This window comes from Salvelinus fontinalis, chromosome 9 (genome assembly GCF_029448725.1).
Source record: "Salvelinus fontinalis isolate EN_2023a chromosome 9, ASM2944872v1, whole genome shotgun sequence".
Lineage (NCBI taxonomy): Eukaryota > Metazoa > Chordata > Actinopteri > Salmoniformes > Salmonidae > Salvelinus > Salvelinus fontinalis.
Window position 1 is genome coordinate 27,195,749 of NC_074673.1, and position 25,458 is coordinate 27,221,206.

At 44.2% G+C, this 25,458-nt stretch overlaps 1 protein-coding gene across 5 annotated transcripts in view; it reads right to left on the minus strand.

Moving 5' to 3' along the window:
- Positions 1-2,316: 2,316 nt before the first annotated feature.
- Positions 2,317-25,458, minus strand: part of LOC129862366 (thromboxane-A synthase-like) — a 288,038-nt gene continuing 264,896 nt past the window's right edge. For all 5 annotated transcript variants that reach the window (XM_055933920.1, XM_055933924.1, XM_055933921.1 and 2 more), the window contains 4 exons: positions 6,315-6,403; positions 5,800-5,937; positions 5,392-5,554; positions 2,317-5,084 (listed from right to left, as the gene is read on the minus strand). In XM_055933920.1, coding sequence (XP_055789895.1) covers positions 4,971-5,084; positions 5,392-5,554; positions 5,800-5,937; positions 6,315-6,403 — 504 coding nt within the window. In that variant the 3' untranslated portion in view covers positions 2,317-4,970. The remainder of the gene's footprint in view (positions 5,085-5,391; positions 5,555-5,799; positions 5,938-6,314; positions 6,404-25,458) is intronic.

Here is a 25,458-nt window from a genome sequence, read left to right on the forward strand (position 1 = left end):
TGGTCTGACCACTCAGGAATCCACGCTTCAAGATTGTTTTGATCACGTGGACTGGGAAATGTTTGGTGCAGCCTCAGAATAATATCAATTTATTCGGTGAGTGAGTTTATAAGGAAGTGCATGTTGTACCCACTGTGACTATTAAAACCTACCCTAACCAGAAACCGTGGATAGATGGTGGCATTTGTGCAGAACTAAAAGCGCGAACCACCGCAGTTAACCATAAAAAGATGACTGGGAATATGGCAGATTACAGTGTAGTTATTCCCTCCGCAAGGTAATCAAACAAGCGAAATGTCGGTATAGGTGCAAAGTGGAGTCACAATTCAACGGCTCAGACACGAGATGTATGTGGCAGGGTCTACAGGCAATAATGGACTACAAAAAGAAAACCAGCCACGTCATGGACACCGTCTTGCTCCCAAAACAAACTAAACACCTTTGCCCGCTTTGAGGATGATACCATGCCACCGACGCGGCCCGCTACCAAGGACTGCGGGGCTCCCCCTCTCCTTCTCCGTGGCCGATGCGAGTAAGACATTTAAACGTGTTAACCCTCGCAGGGCTGCCGGCCCAGACGGCATCCCTAGCCGCATCCTCAGAGCATGTGCAGACCAGCTTGCTGATGTGTTTACGGACATATTGAATCTCTCCTTATCCCAGTCTGCTGTCCCCACATGCTTCAAGAGGGCCACCATTGTTCCTGTACCCAAGAAGGCAAAGATAAATTAACTAAATGACTACCGCCCCATAGCACTCACTTCTGTTGTCATGAAGTGCTTTGAGAGCCTAGTCAAGGATCATATCACCTCCACCTTACCTGCCACCCTAAATCCACTTCAATTTGCATACCGCCCCAATAGGTCCACAGAAGATGCAATCTCCATCACACTGCACACTGCCCTATCCCAACTGGACAAGAGGAATACCTATGTAAGAATGCTGTTCATTGACTACAGCTCAGCATTCAACACCATAGTACCCTCCAAGCTCATCATTAGGCTTGAGGCCTTGGGTTTCAACCCGGCCCTGTGCAATTGGGTCCTGGACTTCCTGACGGGCCGCCCCCAGGTGGTGAAAGTAGGAAACATCTCCACTTCACTGATCCTCAACACTGGGGCCCAATAAGGGTGCGTGCTCAGCCCCCTCCTGTACTCCCTGTTCACCCATGACTGTGTGGCCATGCTCGCCTTCAACTCAATCAAGTTTGCAGACGACACGACAGTAGTGGGCTTGATTACCAACAACTACGAGACAGCCTACAGGGAGGAGGTGAGGGCACTCGGAGTGTGGTGTCAGGAAAGCAACCTCTCACTCAATGTCAACATAACAAAGTAGATGATCATGGATTTCAGGAAACGGCAGAGGGAGCACCCCCCTATCCACATCGACGGGACAGCAGTGTAGAAAGTGGAAAGTTTTAAGTTCCTCTGCGTACTCATCACTGACTAACTGAAATGGTCCACCCACACAGTGTGGTGAAGAAGGCGCAACACGCCTCTTCAACCTCAGGAGGTGGAATAAATTTGGCTTGTCACCTAAGACCCTCACAAACTTTTACAGATGCACAATTGAGAGCATCCTGTTGGGCTGTATCACCACCTTGTATGACAACTGCACCGCCCACAACCGCAAGGCTCTCCAGAGGGTGGTGCGGTCTGCACAACGTATCACCAGGGGCAAACTACCTGCCCTCCAGGACACCTACAGCACCCGATGTCACAGAAAGACCAGAAAGATCATCAAGGACAAAACCACCCGCACCACTGCCTGTTCACCCCGCTATCATCCAGAAAGCAAGGTCAGTATAGGTGTATCAAAGCTGGGCCATCAGACTGTTAAACAGCCATCACTAACACAGAGACTGCTGCCTACATACAGACTTGAAATCATTGGCCTCTTTAATAAATGGATCACTAGTCATTATTAATGCCACTTTAATGTTTACATATCTTGCATTACTCATATATGTATATACTGTATTTTATACCATCTATTGCATCTTGCCTATGCCGCTCGGTCATCGCTCAGCCATATATTTGTATGTGTATATATTCTTAATCCATCCCTTTAGATTTGTGTGTATTAGGTAGTTGTTGTGGAATTGTTAGATATTACTGCACTGTCGAACCTAGAAGCACAAGCATTTCGCTACACTCACAATAACATCTGCTAACCATGTGTACGTGATCAATAACATTTGATTTGCATTCACAGTAAATGCTGTATATGCCGGCTTAATCAGAAATGACCTTTTTTTTTAAAAAATCACGCTATAGCGCTTAACTTCGGCGAATTGAATTGACCCAGCCCTAAGGTGTTTTACTTTTCTTTTATATAACAGCATAACATAACACATGGCACAACGGTTGCAGAGGATCAAGCTCTTTTTCTATATTTCATTTTTTTAAGGCATGTGGCAATCCCACTCCTTACATATTTTATTGGTTGATGGAACAATGGTGAGAACCCAGGAAATGAAGGAGAGAGATGTGAGTCAGAAGGGCACTGGGTCAGATTTGAACCCATGCCCACACAGTATATGTGTGCCAGGGTCTACGGCCCTGTAACCGCTAGAACACGGGTAGGTTTTTATTTAATGGTCATTGGGTCTTCTATATTTATGTACACATGGAAATTGTTACACTGCAATAAAATGGCTCTTTACTCAGTTTCTTCCTCATTGACAACATTCAAGAAATCAGACGCTAAATAGATAAAACATGAACTATTAAATGTTACACACATTCTGAATGATTGTGAGAGATTCTTTTCCATTTCAGCATTTAGTCCACCGTTGCGTTTACTCTTTCATTATTCCTTTCAATTAAAATGGAATTTTTCAGAATGTATATTGATAACATCTTTCCCTGATTTTGATTATTAATTTCACATTTAATGAATATGAAACATCAAATTGCAGAGCAACACTCCAAATCAACACAATTAATACCATCCCATTGGTAAAAGTCTATACAGTCAAGTTTAAAGAAATCATACACAGTAACATCAGAGCTTTTCAACTTAAGAGGCAATGAGAAATGGAGTGAGCTGATATTGCTTTCCGCTCTCATCGAGTCATGATCTTAAGAGTATTACCTTCATGTAAATCATAGCTGCATTTTAAAGATGAAAGATTTGGAAATCTGTGAGGGGGGGTCCTATAACATTTAGTCAATGCCTACACTGTTATGATGGATAATTGCGAAGACGCTTGCAAAGACTCACTTTCCAGTCAGAGCTGTTGGGAGAGACAATACCAATCCTTAAAGGGATAGTCCATCCAAATGACAAAAACATTCGGATTACTTTACCTTGTAAAAAGTCTATGGACAAGGTAATTGAATAGCATTTGGAGACAGTGGACAGGTAAACCAAACTAAAGCATGGATTGCTGTCTTATCCATAGACTGCTTACAGGAAAACCAATATTATATAATTTTGTAATTTGGGTGAACTATCCCTTTAATAGTTCATGGGCATGTTCTAACATACATTATACTTTGAATTGATCCTTTCCTTTAATGCAGTCCTGCAGTGACTATTCAGTAACAATGGATATCAATATGAATTTATACAGATGTCAAGGAATGTTGTTATTTTGTTATAAGAAGAGTTTTCCAGTCTTCCCCCTCCCATCAGCTCACAGTTTCCCCAGCATGCTTCTCCTCCCCCTCTCTCTAGTTCTGCAGAATCACCTGCAGAATCATTGTGCCATTGGCAGGGGCTTCTTGGAGGGCTTGACCTCCATTCAGTACACTGGCTGATTAAAAAGGTGAGCTGCCCCTGGCCCAACCTCACTTTTTCTGTGCAATTTGTCATTTACCATGGAAGCAGTTGCATAAAGTACTTAAGTAAAAAATACTTTAAAGTACTACTGAAGTAGTTTTTGGGGGTATCTGTACTTATTACTAGACTTATTTTTGACAACTTTTACTTTTAATAATGTACTTTTTACTCCACACATTTTCCCTGACACCCAAAAGTACTTGTTACATTTTGAATGCTTAGCAGAATAGGAAAATAGTGCAATTCACGGTCATGCCTACTGCCTCTGATCTGGCGGACTCACTAAACACACATGCTTAATTTGAAAATGATGTCTGCGTGTTGGAATGTGTCCCTGTCTATCCATAATTTTTCAAAGTAAAATAAAAATGGTACCGTCTGGTTTGCTTAATATAAGGAATTTGAAATGTTTTACTTTTGACACTTAAGTACATTTAACCAAATACTTTTAGATGTTTAACTTAAAAGAAGAGGTTAATGCTAGCCTGGACTCAGATCTGCTGATCTTGCCAGCAGCATACCACCCTGCATACCACTGCTGGCTTGCTTCTGAAGCTAAGCAGGGTTGGTCCTGGTCAGTCCCTGGATGGGAGACCAGATGCTGCTGGAATTGGTGTTGGAGGGCCAGTAGGAGGCACTCTTTCCTCTGGTCTAAAAAATATCCCAATGCCCCAGGGCAGTGATTGTGTAGGGTGCCGTCTTTCGGATGGGACGTTAAATGGGTGTCCTGACTCTGAGGTCATTAAAGATCCCATGGCACTTATCGTAAGAGTAGGGGTGTTAACCCCGGTGTCCTGGTTAAATTCCCAATCTGGCCCTCAAACCATCATGGTCACCTAATAATCCTCAGTTTACAATTGGCTCATTCATCCCCCTCCTCTCCCCTGTAACTATTCCCCAGGTCGTTGCTGCAAATGAGAATGTGTTCTCAGTCAACTTACCTGGTAAAATAACGATAAATAAAATAAAAATCTGTTTGTGCTTTATTGCCAACTCTCTTATGTAAAGGGAGCGCCAAAAGTGTGACAATAACCATAGAAGTTAGCAAGACAGCACAAACAGATCTGGGACCAGGCTAGGTTAATGTTACTTTATGTTTAGCCTTAAAATAAGCAGTCACTGGATGGATAATGTATCTGTAGAAATCACACTACGTTCTAGAGAGCAGATACAGAACAGAGCTATTCTTCTGCAGGGGCATTCGCTGGTTCTCCCTCTATCTCTCTTTTAGTGATTGTCACATAGATGCCATTCTTGGGTCCGAGAGTGGTGTGAGACTTCAACTCCAGAGGAACCTACAACATACATGTAGAAGAGCAACATGTTAAAGAGCTAGGATACAGCATAGACTGGGTTGTATACATGTGACTCTGTATTTTCAATCGTATTATGACCTTTACAAATGGAGGTTGGGATAAGTGCCAAAATAAGAAATATGGGCCCGTATTCATAAAGCGTATCAGTATGAATGTTGATCTAGGATCAGTTTTGCTTTTTAGATCATAGATCAATATGCTTATATGGACAGGGGTGACCTGATCCTAGATCAGCACTCCTACTCTAAGACTCTTTAGAGAACATGGACTCAGAGGTTTAACCCACCTTGGTGTCTGTGCAGGCCACAATGTTGAACTTCCTGAAGACATGCACCAGGGCCATCTTGATCTCCAGCTGGGCCAGCCTCATGCCGACACAGCTGCGGGGCCCCGCCCCAAACGGCAGGTACACAAACGGGTGTCTGCTGGCCTTGGCCTCCACTGTGAATCTGAATGGCAGAGTAGAGGCCTCAGTGGTCAGTATGGAATAGAATCTGATACTATACTTCTGTGTTGTATTATCACGTGTCAATGTTGTCACTCCATGTTGTACAGAACATTAACATAATGTGAGGCAGTGACAGTGTACTGTAGCTGTGCTGTGTAACAATGTAGCTGTGCTGGGACTTCTCTATGGTAGACCGATAGAAATGGAACCTAATTACTGAGCTACAGGAGACTGACTGCCGCCTACCTCTCAGGGATGAACTTCTCTGGCTCGGGCCAGTACTCTGGATCATAGTGCAGATAGCCTGCAGGGATCTCCAGAGTGGCTCCTTTGGGTAGGAACTGTCCATTCACCATGCAGTCCTCGTCAACGTCACGGGCAAACCTGAAACAAAATGGTTGCTTAGTTTCCACAATGCACATAATGAAGTGATGAACTATGGAAACATGGGGAACATTTATTTTATTTAACTAGGCAAGTCAGTTAAGAACAAATTCTTATTTACAATGACGGCCTACCCTGACCAAGCCCTAACCCGGATGACGCTGGGCCGATTGTGCGCCGCCCTATGGGACTCCCAATCACGGCCGGTTGTGATACAGAATCTAACCATGGTCTGTAGTGACACCTCTATCACTGAGATGCAGTGCCTCAGACCGCTTCGCCACTTGGAAGCCCAAACATGGCCATATACAGTACATAAGAGAGTTGTCTTGTGAATCATTCTAATGTCAATATTATCAATACTACAAGGCTCTTACCTGAAACCAGGCGGGTAGAGGCGCAGAGCTTCTGATATGACCATGTCAAGATATTTCAGCTCCTGGACATTAGTGTAATCTGGTGAATCCTACAACAGAGAAAATAACACAATCCTGCATTCCTATACTATCAGTCAATACTGAAAGCACATTTTACACCAAAAAAATCAAGAAAAGGAGCAGGGTGCAATTCATACTGATGCCAGCAGAGCGCAGCAACACATGTTATTCAAAAATATGCTATGGCTATGAGTTTATTTGGAGAGCATGGCTGAGAATGTAAGAGTTTAATCACAAAGATTAACTACATCCTAGATGAATGTATGCATGTTGAGAGTGACTGAGTCGACATTAACATTGTTAAACAATAACTACGCTGAACAAACACCCCGCTGTCCCTAAAACACTGCTGTTGTGCTCAATGTGTGTGTGTGCTTGTACATGTGTGTGTGGTTCGGTGGTTAGAGGGCCAGTCACTGCCATGTGTGAAGAGTGTATGTGTGTCTGGGGACAATTGCAGAGGCTGTAAAGACGGGGCTCCATTGTCTGGCCTTCCTGTCACTTCTCATTGGCCGCCACACAGTTCCCCAGGGGAATGACATGTCCCTAATGAGCGCTAAGAGCTAACACTGCTCTCTGCTCCACTGATAAAGCCTAACCACCGCTAGCTGCCAGACCTGTTGTGTAAAATGGGCTTGAGAGAGAGAGAGAGAGAGAGAGGGCTTTTCAATGTGTCTGTAGCCTAGTACCACAGCACTCTCTGCCAGACTGTGGATGAAATATGTAGCATGCAGCGACAGTGTTATTTCCGCCTGTAGTGTCGGTGTACCTAATGATTATTCATGCTTGGTTTACTGCAAGGCCAGGGGAGAGGGAGCGTCTGTGGAGTTGAGAGTTAGTTGGAGCATTTGTATTCCGACGCCATGATTTCCTAATTATGCAGATTCAATGACAATCACTTATCCAAATCCTGCGGGGCAGTTTAACAAAGCTGATTCAACAAGTTAATCGGGAACACATTGGCCCCAGTGTGTGTCTGTGTGTGTATGTCTATCCGTCTGTGTGGTGTGTCTGTCCGTCTGTGTGGTGTCTATCCGTCTGTGTGGTGTGTCTGTCGGTCTGTGTGGTGTGTCTGTCCGTCTGTGTGCATCAAACACGCTGGTTCTGCACCACGGGGCGTGACAGGGCACAATGTTGTGAGGTACATCAGATATCAGTGTTTAGCATGTCTCAGCCCTTTAGTCATCAAATTAAGCCCATTGTTTATCCAACGGCACACAGAGACCTAGAAAAATCACTGAGGGATGGCACAGCAACATCTTCATCAATATTTGGAAATGTGCTACATTTAGTGTACACTCTAGAAAAACATTTTGCAACAGAAAACAAAAAAGTGTTTCTTATTGGTCAAGTTCATCTTGTCCCTCCCCGTATTCTGCCATTTGCTACCTAATGAATGTGGGTTATAATACACAGGAAAGCTGCTGATGAGCAGTGTTCTATAACAGAGGAATAGGATTGACTGACCTGACCAACCTGACCTTACAGCGATCACAGTTTGAAATTCCCCCCTCCCAGTCACAGTGTGAGGTCAGACAGTAATAACCGAGGGCTCTGGAGTGGCTAATGGATGGAGGGACTGGGTGGAGAGGAGCCCGCTCTGTCTGTCTGTCGCCTGTCCTGGGGGCCACCAGAGGGCACAGGGGGCCTGGAGTGTGTGGTGAGTCTCCCCACCTTTAGATATCCTCCTAAGACCCCTTTAAGCACCTGAGTTGGTTTGATGTCCGCTTGGCTGCATCTACATGTGGTACAAGTGAAGCGGCGTCATGATAAGACTATGTCGGCGAGCATCTAGACCGTCATTGCCCTCTGTTTTGTGGGTGAACGTGCAATCACTTGAGAACAAACTGGCGAGCTCCGTCCGAGACTATCCTATCAACGGGACTTAAAGAACTATAATATCCTATGTTTCTCGGGAGTCGTAGCTGAACAAGTACATGGGTAATATACATTTCGTTGTCTTTTCCATGCATCATCAAGATCAGAAGGCAGCCTCGGGTAAGATAAGAGGTGGAGGGGTGTGTCTTTGTTAACAACAGCTGGCGCATGATCTCTAATGTCAAGGAAGTCTCAAGTTTGGCTCACCTGAGTTAGAATACCTCATGATAAGCTGCATACCATACTAGCTGTCTATTTACCACCACAAACCGATGCTGGCACTAAGACAACACTCAACAAGCTGTATATGGCCATAAGCAAACAAGAAAATGCTCATCCAGAAACAGCGCTTCTCGTGGACAGTGATTTTATTACAGGGAAACTTGACCTCATTTTTAACAGCATGTCACCTGTGTAACTAGAGAACTAGATCACCTTTACTCCACACACAGAAACACATACAAAACTCTCCCTCGCCCTCCCTTTGGCAAATCTGACCATATCTATCCTCCTGATTCCTGCTTACAAGCAAACACTCGGGAAGTACCTAGGGATGGACATGAGTACTCAAACAGATGTCAATGCTTTATCTTTAACCAGAGAAATTCAAATACTGCAAAAAAACAAAAACAAACCCAAGCATCACACCGTTCTCCCAAAATTCCCCCTTTCCCCTCTCTCATTCAATTGCACTACCTCCACACACGCATGCTAAGCGTGTGCACACAAGCTCCCGTTAGGCCTACAGAAATGAAAGCCTATAAAACATATCTGATGGGCTAAACAAGCTACATTCCTTACCAAATGGATTTATAACAAATTCAAAATGGACTGATTGATTGAAGTAGGAAATTGTGTCTCATCTATTTTCCGCTTAACTTCGAGATTTTGGCAATGAGGCCCTTTAAATCAAATCAAATGTTATTTGTTACATGCAGATGTTAATGCAAGTGTAGCGAAATGCTTGTGCTTCTAGTTCCGACCATGCAGTAATATCTAACAAGTAATCTAACCTAACAATTTCACAACAACTACCTTGTACACACAAGTGTAAAGGAATGAATAAGAATATGTACATAAAAATATATGAATGAGTGATGGCCGAACGGCATAGGCAAGATGCAGTAGATGGTATAGAGTACAGTATATACATATGAGATGAGTAATGTAGGGTATGTAAACATTATATAAAGTGGCATTATTTAAAGTGGCTAGTGATACATTTATTACATCAATTTTTCCATTATTAAAGTTGAGTCAGTATGTTGGCAGCAGCCACTCAGTGTTAGTGATGGCTGTTTAACAGTCTGATGGCCTTGAGATAGAAGCTGTTTTTCAGTCTTTCGGTCCCCGCTTTGATGCACCTGTACTGACCTCGCCTTCTGGATAGCGGGGTGCGGGGTGAACAGACAGTGGATTGGGTGGTTGTTGTCCTTGATGATCTTTTTGGCCTTCCTGTGACATCGGGTGGTGTAGGTGTCCTGGAGGGCAGGTAGTTTGCCACCGATGAGGCGTTGTATAGACCTCACTACCCTCTGGAGAGCTTTACGGTTGTGAGCGGCGCAGTTGCCATACCAGGCGGTGATACAGCCCGACAGGATGCTCTCGATTGTGCATCTGTAAAAGTTTGTGAGTGTTTTTGGTGACACGCCAAATTTCTTCAGCCTCCTGAGGTTGAAGAGGCGCTGCTACGCCTTCTTCTTCTTCACCACACTGTCTGTGTGGGTGGACCATTTCAGTTTGTCCGTGATGTGTATGCCGAGGAACTTAAAACTTTCCACCCTCTCCACTACTGTCCAGTCGATGTGGATAGGGGGCTGCTCCCTCTGCTGTTTCCTGAAGTCCACGATCATCTCCTTTGTTTTGTTGACATTGAGTGCGAGGTTATTTTCCTGAGACCACACATTCCGAGTGCCCTCACCTCCTCCCTGTAGGCCATCTTGTCGTTGTTGGTAATCAAGCCTACCACTGTAGTGTCGTCTGCAAACTTGATGATTGAGGTGGAGGCGTGCATGGCCACGCAGTCATGGGTGAACAGGGAGTACAGGAGAGGGCTGAGAATGCAACCTTGTGGGGCTCCAGTGTTGGGGATCAGCGGGGTGGAGATGTTGTTGCCTACCCTCACCACCTGGGGGCGGCCCATCAGGAAGTCCAGGACCCAGTTGCACAGGGCTGGGTCGAGACCCCGGGTCTCGAGCTTAATGACGAGTTTGGAGGGTAATATGGTATTAAATACTGAGCTGTAGTCGATGAACAGCATTCTTACATAGGAATTCCTCTTGTCCAGATGTGTTAGGGCAGTGTGATTGCGATTGCGTCATCTGTGGACCTATTGGGGCGGTAAGCAAATTGGAGTGGGTCTAGGGTGTCAGGTAGGGTGGAGGTGATATGGTCCTTGACTAGTCTCTCAAAGCACTTCATGATGATGAAGGTGAGTGCTACGGGGCGGTAGTCATTTAGCTCAGTTACCTTAGCTTTCTTGGGAACAGGAACAATGGTGGCCCTCTTGAAGCATGTGGGAACAGCAGACTGGGATAAGGATTGATTGAATATATCCGTAAACACACCAGCCAGCTGGTCTCCGCATGCTCTGAGGACGCGGCTGGGGATGCCGTCTGGGCCTGCAGCCTTGCAAGGGTTAACATGTTTAAATGTTTTACTCACGTTGGCTGCAGTGAAGGAGAGCCCGCAGGTTTTGGTAGCGGGCCGTGTCAGTGGCACTGTATTGTCCTCAAAGCGAGCTAAGAAGTTGTTTAGTTTGTCTGGGAGCAAGACATCGTGGTCTACGACGGGGCTAGTTTTTATTTTGTAGTCCGTGATTGACTGTAGACCCTGAACATATACCTCGCATGTCTGAGCCATTGAATTGCGACTCTACTTTGTATCTAGACTGACACTTAGTTTGTTTGATTGCCTTGCGGAGGGAATAGCTACACTGTTTGTATTCGGTCATGTTTCCAGTCACCTTACTCTGATTACTTCGCGCTTTCAGTTTTGCGTGAAGGATGCCATCAGTACACGGTTTCTGGTTGGGGAATGTTTTAATAGACGCTGTGGGTACAACATCACCGATGTACTTGCTAATAAACTCGCTCACCGAATCAGCGTATTCATCAATGTTGTTGTTCGACGCTATGCGGAACATATCCCAGTCCATGTGATCGAAGCAATCGTGGAATCCGATTTGTCGGACCTGCGTTGAACAGACCTGAGCACGGATGCTTCCTGTTTTAGTTTCTGTCTATAGGCTGGGAGCAACAAAATGGAGTTGTGGTCAGCTTTTCCAAAAGGAGGGTGGGGGAGGGCCTTATATGCGTCGCAGAAGTAAGAATAACAATGATCCAGGGTTTAACCGGTCCGGGTCGCGCAATCGATATGCTGATAAAATTTAGGGAGCCTTGTTTTCAGATTAGCCTTGTTAAAATCCCCAGCTACAATAAATGCAGCCTCAGGATATGTGGTTTCCAGTTTACATAGAGTCCAATGAAGTTCGTTCAGGGCTGTCAATGCGTCTGCTTGGGGGGGAATATACACGACTGTGATTATGACCGAAGAGAATTCTCTTGGTAGATAATGCGGTCGGCATTTGATTGTGAGGAATTCTAAGTCAGGTGAACAAAAGGACTAAAGTTCCTGTATGTTGTTATGATCACACCACGTCTCGTTAATCATAAGACACACACCGCCGCCCTTCTTCTTACCAGAGAGATGCTTGTTTCTGTCGGCGCGATGTGTGAAGAAACCAGCTGGCTGTACCGACTCCGATAGCCCGTCTCGAGTGAGCCATGTTTCCATGAAACAGAGAACGTTACAGTCTCTGATGTCTCTCTGGAAGGCTACCCTTGCTCGGGTTTCGTCTACCTTGTTGTCAAGAGACTGGACATTGGCGAGTAGTATGCTCGGGAGCGGTGCGCGATGTGCCCGTCTATGGATCCTGACCAGAAGACCGCTCTGACCGCTCTGTCTGTCCTGGGTGGTGGGCCAAACAGAGGATCCGCTTCGGGAAAGTCGTATTCCTGGTCGTAATGTTGGTGAGTTGACGTTGCTCTTATATCCAATAGTTTATCTACTTCCCCAGAGTCAGATGGACTTGTGGGTACCATTTTTAAGTCTTTGTGTCCAGTAAAAAGGAAGTTAGAGGTTGTTGTGCGAGCCAATGCTAACTAGTGTTAGCACAATGACTGGAAGCCTATGTGTATCTGTTAGCGTGCTAGCAAATACCCATAGACTTCCAGTCATTGCGCTAACATTAGTTAGCAATTGCGCTAGTGCTAGTTAGCAACTTCCTTCAAACTGCTTGCAGAGAAATAAAAATGGTATCCACAAGTTCGTCGGACTCTGGGGGCTCATTGCCAATATCCCAAAGTATCCTTTTAAGCCAGGGTTTCCCAAACTGGCCCCCACTGGGTGCACGTTTTGGTTTTTGCCCTGGCACTACACAGATTATTCAAATAGCCAACTCATCAAGCTTTGATTATTTTAATCAGCTGTGTAGTGCCAGGGCAAAAACCAAAATGGGCCCCATGACTGAGTTTGGGAAACCTGCTTTAAGCTACTTTGCGATCTCCTAGGGCCATTTAGAATTGGTTAGCTTATAACCCACCTAAACATAGGTTCCACACTGAAAATATGCAAAAACATTAGTTTGATAAAGACAAAGAGCGCATTTTCATCAGAATCATATGCCTACTCACCAAACAGATGTGGCTATAATTCATCCCCATGCAGTGTTCAATGTGGAATTGTTCATCCATTTAGAAAATTACAAAGAACAGGCAGAATAAACTAAATCCAATGTCTGTATATTGATTTTGGTTTGATTTTGGCCAAATTGAGCCCCATTTCAAATGATCACTCTTTGAAAATATCTGTTCTGGGCACGAGATGCGCATCACTTCACACTGCTAAAAAATTTATTTTGAAAAAAATTCTGTATAAAATAGGTGTGTCTTGTCTGTGATAAGGGATCAGGAAATAAGAGCGTCTTGTCTGCTAAATTAATAAAACAAGGCTATGCCATTGCACAGCTATAGATTTCTACAAGCGCCACTGCTGAGGTTACTGCCTTTTTAGAGATTGTGTTCCACAATGTAATATAACCTGTTGATATTACGGTTTCAATAAATTTATCTTAAATGGAACTTGATTTTTATTGACTGAATATGCACTGAACAAAAATATAAATGGAACTGGTCAAGTGTTGGTCCCATGTTTCAAGAGTTGAAATAAAAGATCCCAGAAATTGTCCATAAGGACAAAACGCTTATTTCTGTTGTACACAAATTTGTTTACATCCCTGTTAGTGAGCATTTCTCCTTTGCCAAGATAATCCATCCACCTGACCGGTGTGGCATATCAAGAAGCTGATTAAACAGCATGATCATTACACAGGTGCACCTTGTGCTGGAGACAAAAAAGGCCACTCTAAAATGTGCAGTTTTGTCAAACAACACAATGACACAGATGTCTCAAATTTTGAGGGATCGTGCAATTGGCACGGGCACGTGCAATTGGCATTTGGAAGGAATGTCCGCCAAAGCTGTTGCCAGAGAATTGAATGTTAATTTCTCTACCATAAGCCGCTTCAACATCATTTTAGAGAATTTGTCAGTACGTCCAACTGGCCTCACAACCCCAGGCCACGTGTAACCACACCAGCCCAGGACCTCCACATCCGGCTTTTTCACGGGATCATCTGAGACCAGCCACCCAGACAGCTGATAAGTTTGTGGGTTTGCACAACCAAAGGATTTCTGCACCAACTGTTTCAAGGAGTGGGACACTAATCTGAATGCTTATAATAAATCCCACTATGACCTCCGACTAGCCATCAAACAGGCAAAGCGTCAATACAGGACTAAGATCGAATCATACTACGTCGGCTCTGACGCTCGTTGGATGTGGCAGGGTTTGCAAACTATCAGAGATTACAAAGGGAAACCCAGCAGCGGGATGCCCATTGACGTGAGCCTACCAAACAAGCTCAAAGCCTTCTATGCTCGCTTCGAGACAAGCAACACTGAACCATGCATGAGAGCACCAGCAGTTCTGAACGATTCACTATGTGTGCAATAAGTGTTTAACAGGATAAAAAGAAATGGAATAGAGCTAAGCACAGGCAAAATCTAAGAGGATAATTTGGTTCAGTCTGCTTTCCACCAGACACTGGGAGACAAATGTACCTTTCAGCAGGACAATAACTTAAAACACAAGGCCAAATATACACTGGAGTTGTTTACCAAGATAACGTTGAATGTTCCTGGGTGGCCTAGTTACAGCTTTGACTTATATTGGCTTGAAAATCTATGGCAAGACGTGAAAATGGCCATCTAGCAATGATCAACAACCAACTTGACAATGCTTGAAGAATTCTTAAGAACAATGTGCAAATATTGTACAATCCAGGTGTGCAAAGTCCTTAGACTTACCCAGTAAGACTCTCAGCTGTAATCCCAGCCAAATGTGATTCTAACATGTATTGATTGACTCAGGGGTGTGAATACTTATGTACGTAAATGAGAGATCTGTATTTAATTTTCTATACTTTTGCAAAAAAATCGAAAAACATGTTTTCACTTTGTCATTATGGAGTATCGTGGGTAGATGAGTGAGGGAAAAAACAATTGAATCCATTTTGAATTCAGGCTGTAACACAACAAAATGTGGAATAAGTCAAGGGGTATGAATACTTTCTGAAGGCACTATACATATCTACCTCAATTACCTCATACCCCTGCACATTGACTCGGTACTGGTACCCCGTGTATTTAGCGATGTTATCGTTACTCATTGTGTGTTTCTTTTTTGTGTTATTATTTTTCTATATTTTTCTCAGAATTGTTGGAAGTTGCCCATAAGTAAGCATTTCACTGTTAGCCATAGATTTTCTTGTTGTTTATGAAGCATGTGACAAATAAAATTACATTTCATACATTGTAGGGTGCCCAGCCACTCTGCCCAGAATGGGTGAAAACATACTTTGGTGATGACATTCGTGACTCGTTTCAGGAAATTGTTGCACATCAGGAGAGGCATTTCAATGTAAAGAAATGCAGACTGGTACATGTGAAATTTCATGTGCTTTAATAACAAACTTGTATTCCATCTGTAAATAGAAATAGTTGTTAAATTACGAGCATAGTTGGTTTAGCCACAGAAAAAGCCCGATAGCGATGATTGGCTGAGATAATGGCTGGGCTGGACATGCTGGGAGAGGAGTTTGGATTGGTCTGCCATGTAGCATCCTTCTGTCTATAGCGTGAGCTGCTCAGTATGTGTTGATAGTCCTTTCTATTACGCTGTTTTTGAAAGATATAACGTTAGCCATCGAGAACTAAAAAAGTTTTGAAACTTTTCTCAACAACATTGATGTCTTGAATTTAGCAGGCGCTATCGACATATCAGTTGGATGGGCTACTTTCTGCACATGCCACGGTCAGTCTGAACCGGAATGACTTGACACAGCGCTGGCCAAACAAGATGTAGCTACAAACAAAACAGAGTTAAATGTTTCCGGTCTACCGTGAAGCCTTCATCCATGTATACGGATAAGAGTCTAGCTCCATTTTCAGATATAAGTTTCAAATTTTGTCAGAAAGTCGTTTTCATTGCAAGTTAAAGCGTACTGTTAGCTAGCTAGCGAAAGTTAGATTGCTGGCTCGCTATCTAATGTTACGTGTATGATCTGTGTGGTAATATTATTCAAACCAGAAATCCATTTGCATTATTAGTTATAGCCTAATGTTAGCTAGCTAACATTGAACCTAGTTGGTTAGCTCTTTAGCTACCTGCAGATTAATACTACAGCTACGACAATGTTTGTATTGTCAGTAGTATGAGTTGGGATTATGCTGGCTCATTGTTTAGTTAGCTAGCTACATGCCTAAACAAAAGACTCCGCCAGATGATTACATGACCCAAAAGACTTAGCCAGACGATTACATGACCCATCAAGTTAGCCAAGTGTGTCTGGCGATGATTTTTTAAATTATTATTTTTTTAACCTTTATTTAACTGGGCAAGTCAGTTAAGAACAAATTCTTATTTTCAATAAAGGCCTAGGAACAGTGGGTTAACTGCCTTGTTCAGAGGCAGAACAACAGATTTGTACCTTGTCAGCTCTGGGATTCGAACTTGCAACTTTTCGGTTACTAGTCCAACGCTCTAGGCCACTAGTCTACCCTGCCGCCCCGTCCAACACTCTAACCACTAGGCCGCCCTGGCCATCTATTGTATTTCATGAACATGTGTACATGTCTAGACAATAGTGACCCATACAAATAGTTAGATGTGGCTGGGGAGTGGTTATAGCATTTCCTTCACATGGCCCATTAATTTAGACAAGTGTGTCGGGTAAGCGTCATCTAATAATTATAAAATATATATATATTTTTTTATCTGAACACTTTCTGTTTTTGATATTGCTACTATGCAAGTAACCATTTCACTGTACCGTTTACACCTTCTGTATCCTGTGCATGTGACAAATAGATTTTATTTGATATAGTGTGTGTTTACCAGAGACTAATGTGAAGAACAACATGATCTGTACCAAAGTCAGATTAGGATATAGGATATAAGATATAGGATATATAAGGACTAGATTATTGTAGGCTACTAATTTTACCACTTTTAGTCTTTAAATCTTTGGTTGTTTACTAAACTACTCAATCTGTTTAGCACATGGTCTCACAATTTAATATTTAAAGAGATGGGAGGGGCAAAGGCTTGAACGATGCTGAATGGGTGTAGACAAAGAAGAGCTCACCAGTAAGTATACAAAAACATTCAAGGGCCATTTTCTCAAAAGTGTGGCTTCAAGTTTTTCAACTTTCAGTTACTTTCCTATTTGTTCCTCAACTGCAGTGTATTATGTACTATTTTCTAGCTCTGTCTCTCTACTTTTAGCCTATGCAAAAAACACAATTTCAAATGTTGCTAAATAAGACCGAAACATTTCACTTCCTTATGTTATAAAATACGTTATAAAATACATTTTACCAAGACAAATATGATTCTGAATCATTCAGTAGGGTCTTTCTCTAACATATCATTAACACTATATCCAAAAGGTTGGATTTTGTAACCTAATAAGCACCAAGCTCTGTTGAAGGAGCGGTGCAGCCTTTTGGCCGGAACGTTTGAGGATTTTAAATGTTGTGATCGTCCTTTTCCAAGTTGTTTCTGCGAGTCACTAAAGCTAAATTAGCATGACACGAGCTGAATGAAACGTAAAAGGATTTGAAAATAAAAAGCTTGCGGTGCTCTGTTGACATTTCACAGAGATACGCTTGTTTTTGTGAGATGTCTTCAAAAAGAACATGAACTTCGCATTAATATGGACAGTGTATACTAAAATATGAAAATACTACATGTCATGTCTCAAAATGGATGTCTATCTCACCTCCTATATTGTTTTATGTCCTCCGGATTTGAGAAGCGAGATGACGAGTTCAATGGTAAGCCTGTCAGGTAGCCTTAATTCTCACACAGCATCCAGCACAGCTGACACAATGCTATTTTCCAGATTTTTTTACCACTTCTTTTCTAAGCCTCCATCAACTTAGTCGCTCTAATTTTGACCATCCTACAAGGGTAAAAACAACAAAACATTTTGAACGGATTATGATAGAGACTTGATGTTTGGACCTTTGGTTTTCTTAGATGATTATCTACCCAAGTAACATTATTGGTCAAAAGATGCGTTTTTGAAAACAATGTCAGCACTCTTCCAATGATAGGTCCAGCAAAAATGTACTTTGAGAGCCTTTTCAACCTGTGCTTACTTCAGAACCTTTCAGACCCATATTTTGAGGCCCTCCCCATGCGAGGGCCGGCTCTTCCTGTAGGACACCGATCAGTGTTCTAAAGGGCAGAGCAGCAGTTGTGGCCCCAAGGTCGTGATAGGAGGGAGGCGAAGGTCGTCATAAAGCCTGCTGTTTCATCCCCTATCATCTACAGCAGGGGTCTGCTACAGACGGCAATTTGTGTCCCGCAAGTGATTCTCTCTTTTTGTAAAAAATAATATATAAAAAAAATACCGTAAAATCAGCAGGAATTAAGAACAAAATGTGTTATTCACAAAATCTGTTCCCAATTATTCCCACAAATAAAAAAAAGAGATGTGATCATGTCTCAATGTATGAAATGATTGTTATTATCAAATACAACCTCAATTTGCAGTGTACAAATTTAATACAATTATGTTCCGGCCCCCCAACCATTAGCTCCGACAAAAATCGGCCCGCGGCTGAATTGAATTGCCTACCCCTGATCTACAGTTACTGACAGGTCTACCTCACACCTCAGCATCAGGAGACCTATCTAGCTTATGTGTAGCTACAGGCACACATTTTCACAAAAACATGGATTCAAATGTAGATTTAAAAAAGCTGTTCTTGGCGCCATACGGTAGGTGACAAATCCTGGTGTTAAAGACGTCAAACTAATGCAGCCCAACGGAAAGAGAGATTTGGCAGATATGCTTGATTAAAAATTATCTCCATTTGGCATATCAGTCTAAAGAGGGATAGCCAAACTCTTGACTCTGCAGGTCTTGAGATCCCACCATTTAGATAAAACAAGTCAGTTAAACATCTATGATCCATGCATCTATGACACTCACACACCTAGCAGTATCCACTAAAACACGGATGAAGTCATGATGACCTGTTGGGGAGGCACTCCCCAAAATCAGCCTTCAACATCTGAGTATTTCGTGCAGAGCACTTCAAAAACAGGACAAGTAGTGGTACATGAGTAAGTATAACATTTATTGTGTTTCACAGAATTTCTAAATGTATTGAAGACTAAAAGTCCCGCTGTGTTCAAAGGAATCCCCCTGAAAACACAGAGAAACCTTATAACTGCACCAGACACATTTTAAAGCCTCTCATAGCCTAATATCCACCTTAACTCTTTGATAAATTAGATGAATTTTTGCACAGCCTGAAATGAACAGCAAGCTTGGCTTGAAGCTCCATCTCTCAGTACAATCAGTAGTGAGACTAAATTATTTGGCCTCTAGAGTGCCTGTGTGTGCTTATTTCTATTTCTCTGCCCCTCTTCATTACAGCTCCTATTTGGAGTAGAAAAACAAGTAATTACTCTGTTGAATATGGGAGCTGAAACCTTCCCTTCTATGCTAGTTTGCCTCAGTGTCTTTGGCTTTCATTTCCTGTGGCCTACTACCACACAGTGTGGCTGCGGCTAAAATGGCAGCCCATTCCCTACCTTTGACCAGAGCTTTATGGGCTCTGGTCAAAAGCAGTGCACTATATGGGGAATAGGGTGCCATTTGAGATGCGAACTCTGTGTCTGGCCCTCTCCGTGCTGCTGCTGCCCAGTCATTCCAGTGTATTTACATTCTATTGCCCCCATTTGAATGCCCAGGCCCCAAGAGTCCCTTAGAAGTAGGTGCTTTGGAAACAGACACACACACACAGCCTCCTTTTCTCTACCGCATCCTGTGGGGTTGCCATGGCAACGGTCACTTATGGTTATTGATAGGGATAGAGGCGTATATGTTCAAACAAGAGATGTGGCTTTAGGGGATTGTTAATACACAAATGCAATGACTGTCGGTTTGCATTGTCTTCAAATAGCCGGGAACAAAGAGAGAGAGAGTTGGGGGAGAGCAGATCTGTCACATCCTGACCATAGAGAGCCCTTATTTTCTATGGTAGAGTAGGTCAGGGCGAGACTGGGGGGTTTTCTAGTTATTATTTTCTTTGTGGGGTTCTAGTTTAGTTTTTCTATGTTGGTGTTTGGTATGATTCCCAATTAGAGGCAGCTGGCTATCGTTGTCTCTAATTGGGGATCATATTTAAGTAGCATTTTTTCCACCTGTGTTTTATGGGATATTGTTTTGAGTTAGTGTATGTTACACCTCTTAGTTATGGTTCGTTGTTTGTTTCGTTCTTTCTTTGTTGTTTTGTGCGTTTCTAATGTGGAAACCATATCGCGCTGCAGCTTGGTCCGATATTTATTCCAGCGAACGTGACAAAATATCCCATCAAACTAGGACCAAGCAGCATGCCAAAAGAGGGAAAGATTTCTGGACATGGGAAAAAGTGATGGGGAGATGCGAAACCCTTCCTTGGCGACAGACGGAAGGAGATTATGGAGGACAGCGACGACGACAGGGTTCGCGGCTACAAAAAGCCCAAGGACAACCCCTTGGGGTGGGCACATGGAGCTGGCGGCTGAGCAGAGGGAAGAGCCAGAGACTGTCAGGGAGGCAATGGCGAAGTTGGGAGAGAGTGAGATGAGAGAGATGTTGTACAAGTGTGTTCTGCTCAACATCCGACTAGAGGATCCGGTTAGCAGTCTGGTGCAACCTGTGCCGGTTCCACGCTTCTGGCCTCAAGTGCACCTCTCCAGTCCGGTACATCCTGTGCCTGCTCCTCGCACTCTCCCTCAAGTGCACCTCTCCAGTCCGGTACATCCTGTGCCTGCTCCTCGCACTCTCCCTGAAGTGCGTGTCCCCAGTCCGGTACGTCCTGTGCCTGCTCCTCGCACTCTCCCTCAAGTGCACCTCTCCAGTCCGGTACGTCCTGTGCCTGCTCCTCGCACTCTCCCTCAAGTGCACCTCTCCAGTCCGGTACATCCTGTGACTGCTCCTCGCACTCTCCCTGAAGTGCGTGACCCCAGTCAGGTACGTCCTGTGCCTGCTCCCCGCACTTTCCCTGAAGTGCGTGTCACCAGTCTGGCGCCACCTATGCCGGCTCCACGCACTAGGCCTCCAGTGCGCCTTCCCAGTTCAGTGCATCCTGTGTCTGCTCCTTGCACTCGCCCTGAGGTGCGTGTCACCAGTCCGGTCCGATATTTATTCCAGCGAACGTGACAAGATCTGTGCTCTTTGCAAACAAAAAACAAACAGTAGATAATCTCTCTGTGATAAAACTCAGCAAAAAAAGAAACATCCCTTTTTCAGAACCCTGTCTTTTGAAAGATAATTCGTAAAAATTCAAATAACTTCACAGATCTTCATTGTAAATGGTTTAAACACTGTTTCCCATGCTTGTTCAATGAACCATAAACAATTAATGAACATGCACCTGTGGAACGGTCGTTAAGACACAAACAGCTTATAGACGGTAGGCAAATAAGGTCACAGTCATGAAAACTTAGGACACTAAAGAGGCCTTTCTACTGACTCTGAAAGACACCAAAAGAAAGATGCCCAGGGTCCCTGCTCATCTGCATGAACGTGCCTTAGGCATGCTGCAAGGAGGCATAGGGACTACAGATGTGGCCAGGGCAATAATTTGCAATGTCCGTACTGTGAGACGCCTAAGACAGCGCTACAGGGAGACTTGACGGACAGCTGATAGTCCTCGCAGTGGCAGACCACGTGTAACAACACCTGCACAGGATCGGTACATCCGAACATCACACCTGCGGGACAGGTACAGGATGGCAACAACAGCTGCCCGAGTTACACCAGGAACGCACAATGCCTCCATCAGTGCTCAGACTGTCCACAATAGGCTGAGATAGGCTGGACTGAGGGCTTGTAGGCCTGTTGTAAGGCAGGTCCTCACCAGTCATCAACGGCAACAACGTCGCCTATGGGCACAAACCCACCGTCGCTGGACCAGACAGGACTGGCAAAAAGTGCTCTTCACTGATGAGTCGCGGTTAGCTCTCACCAGGGGTGATGGTCGGATTCACGTTTATCGTCGAAGGAATGAGCGTTACACCGAGGCCTGTACTCTGGAGCGGGATCGATTTGGAGGTGGAGGGTCCGTCATGGTCTTGGGCGGTGTGTCACATCATCATCGGACTGAGCTTGTTGTCATTGCAGGCAATCTCAACGCTGTGCATTACAGGGAAGACATCCTCCTCCCTCATGTGGTATCCTTCCTGCAGGCACATCCTGACATGACCCTCCAGCAGGACAATGCCACCAGCCATACTGCTCGTTCTGTGCGTGATTTCCTGCAAGACAGGAATGTCAGTGTTCTGCCATTGCCAGCGAAGAGCCCGGATCTCCCATTGAGCACGTCTGGGACCTGTTGTATCGGAGGGTGAGGGCTAGGGCCATTCCCCCCAGAAATGTCTGGGAACTTGTAGGTGCCTTGGTGGAAGAGTGGGGTAACATCTCACAGCAATAACTGGCAAATCTGGTGCAGTACATGAGGAGGAGATGCACTGCAGTACTTAATGCAGCTGGTGGCCACAACAGATACTGACTGTTACTTTTGATTTTGACCCCCCTTTGTTCAGGGACACATTATTCAATTTCTGGTAGTCACATGTCTGTGGAACTTGTTCAGTTTATGTTGAATCTCATCTTCATACAAATATGTACACACGTTAAGTTTGCTGAAAATAAACGCAGTTGACAGTGAGGTGAGGTTTCTTTTTTTGCTGAGTTTATCATAACTGGCTAATTCTAATCTTCTCCATCAATCTACAAACCAATAATTATGTGAAAGATATGACCTCGATGTAAAAAATTATGCAACAATGAGAGTATGAGACAATGAAAGGAAACAAAACACTTCAGCCAGCCTTTTGATTTTACTTGGGGTAGTCGTGGCATTGGCCAAATTGTTAATTGGTTTGACTAATTTCAGAATGGAAGTGTTGGAAGGAAATGTTTTGTGTTCTTATCACATGGAGAGAGGTCAGGGCAGAGAGCAGAGAGAGAAAAACATTCATTAGCTGGTCAACACAGGTTGGTTGGCAGTTCAGGTTAGCTGCCCAGCACCCTTAAACCAACCTCTTGGCAGACAGACCCAACGCCTGAATGCAAAACTATGAAGCTAATGATTTGAATGACAATGAACAAAAAACAAAACCACCTGGCTGGCATACAAATAACACTTCCTATTTTCATATCAGCTCACACAGCAACACACAGTAATGGGTTATAACACAGGGAGGGGTATCAGTCCCTGAAGCACAGTGGAAATGGAGAGGAGAGCCTGTCTGGGGTAGGAGGAAGTAGGAACCGAGGCAAACTGAGTTTAGGTTAACTTTTTATTACATTTACATTTACATTTAAGTCATTTAGCAGACGCTCTTATCCAGAGCGACTTACAAATTGGTGCATTCACCTTATGATATCCAGTGGAACAACCACTTTACAATAGTGCATCTAACTCTTTTAAGGGGGGGGGGGTTAGAAGGATTACTTTATCCTATCCTAGGTATTCCTTAAAGAGGTGGGGTTTCAGGTGTCTCCGGAAGGTGGTGATTGACTCCGCTGACCTGGCGTCGTGAGGGAGTTTGTTCCACCATTGGGGTGCCAGAGCAGCGAACAGTTTTGACTGGGCTGAGCGGGAACTGTACTTCCTCAGAGGTAGGGAGGCGAGCAGGCCAGAGGTGGATGAACGCAGTGCCCTTGTTTGGGTGTAGGGCCTGATCAGAGCCTGAAGGTACGGAGGTGCCGTTCCCCTCACAGCTCCGTAGGCAAGCACCATGGTCTTGTAGCGGATGCGAGCTTCAACTGGAAGCCAGTGGAGAGAGCGGAGGAGCGGGGTGACGTGAGAGAACTTGGGAAAGTTGAACACCAGACGGGCTGCGGCGTTCTGAATGAGTTGTAGGGGTTTAATGGCACAGGCAGGGAGCCCAGCCAACAGCGAGTTGCAGTAATCCAGACGGGAGATGACAAGTGCCTGGATTAGGACCTGCGCCGCTTCCTGCGTGAGGCAGGGTCGTACTCTGCGAATGTTGTAGAGCATGAACCTACAGGAACGGGTCACCGCCTTGATGTTAGTTGAGAACGACAGGGTGTTGTCCAGGATCACGCCAAGGTTCTTAGCACTCTGGGAGGAGGACACAATGGAGTTGTCAACCGTGATGGCGAGATCATGGAACGGGCAGTCCTTCCCCGGGAGGAAGAGCAGCTCCGTCTTGCCGAGGTTCAGCTTGAGGTGGTGATCCGTCATCCACACTGATATGTCTGCCAGACATGCAGAGATGCGATTCACCACCTGGTTATCAGAGGGGGGAAAGGAGAAGATTAATTGTGTGTCGTCTGCATAGCAATGATAGGAGAGACCATGTGAGGATATGACAGAGCCAAGTGACTTGGTGTATAGTGAGAATAGGAGAGGGCCTAGAACAGAGCCCTGGGGGACACCAGTGGTGAGAGCACGTGGTGCGGAGACAGATTCTCGCCACGCCACCTGGTAGGAGCGACCTGTCAGGTAGGACGCAATCCAAGCGTGGGCTGCGCCGGAGATGCCCAGCTCGGAGAGGGTGGAGAGGAGGATCTGATGGTTCACAGTATCAAAGGCAGCCGATAGGTCTAGAAGGATGAGAGCAGAGGAGAGAGAGTTAGTTAGAGTTTTTATGGCTGCAGGGGCAGTATTGAGTAGCTCTGATTAAAGGTGCCCATTTCAAACGGCCTCGTACTCAATTCTTGCTCGTACAATATGCATATTATTATTACTATTGGATAGAAAACACTCTAGTTTCTAAAACCGTTTGAATTATATCTGTGAGTCAAACAGAACTCATTTGGCACAAACTTCCTGACCAGAAAGTGGAAAGTCTGAAATCGATGCTCTGTTCTACTTCCTGCCTATACATGGGCATGATACGTATTAGTATACGTGCACTTCATACACCTTCCCCTGGATGTCAAGAGGCGGTGAGAGAAGAAATTTCGTGTTTATCTTGGTCTGAAGTGGAATACAAGCTCTTTGTATGTCGTGTCCGCCCATTTCCTGTTTTCTGGAGAGCGCGAGAGGGGACATGGATTTGCCTTCTGTTTAGCTGCCGTTATAGGCGACTAATATCTCCGGCTTTGATTTTATTTGATAGATGTGACCATATCATCGTAAAGTATGTTTTTTCAATATAGTTTCATCAGATTATTGAAACATTTTCGGGAGTTTTGCCGTGTTCCGTTCTCTTCCGTTTGTTGACATGGAGAGCTTTGTGCCACTTGGCAAGTGCGCTTGCTAAATCGAGAGGGAAAATGAACGTTCTAAATCCAAACAACAATTGTTCTTGACAAAGGACACCTTGTCCAACATTCTGATGGAAGATCACCAAAAGTAAGAAACATTTTATGATGCTATTTCATATATCTGTCGTACATGTGAACTAGTACTTTGGGGTACTCAGCTATACCGAAGCTGGATGTCGTAATGAAGTTATTTTTTAGAATTCTAACACTGCGATTTCATTAAGAACTAATGGATCTATCATTTCCTATACAACATGTATTTTTTTGTTATGTTTATGA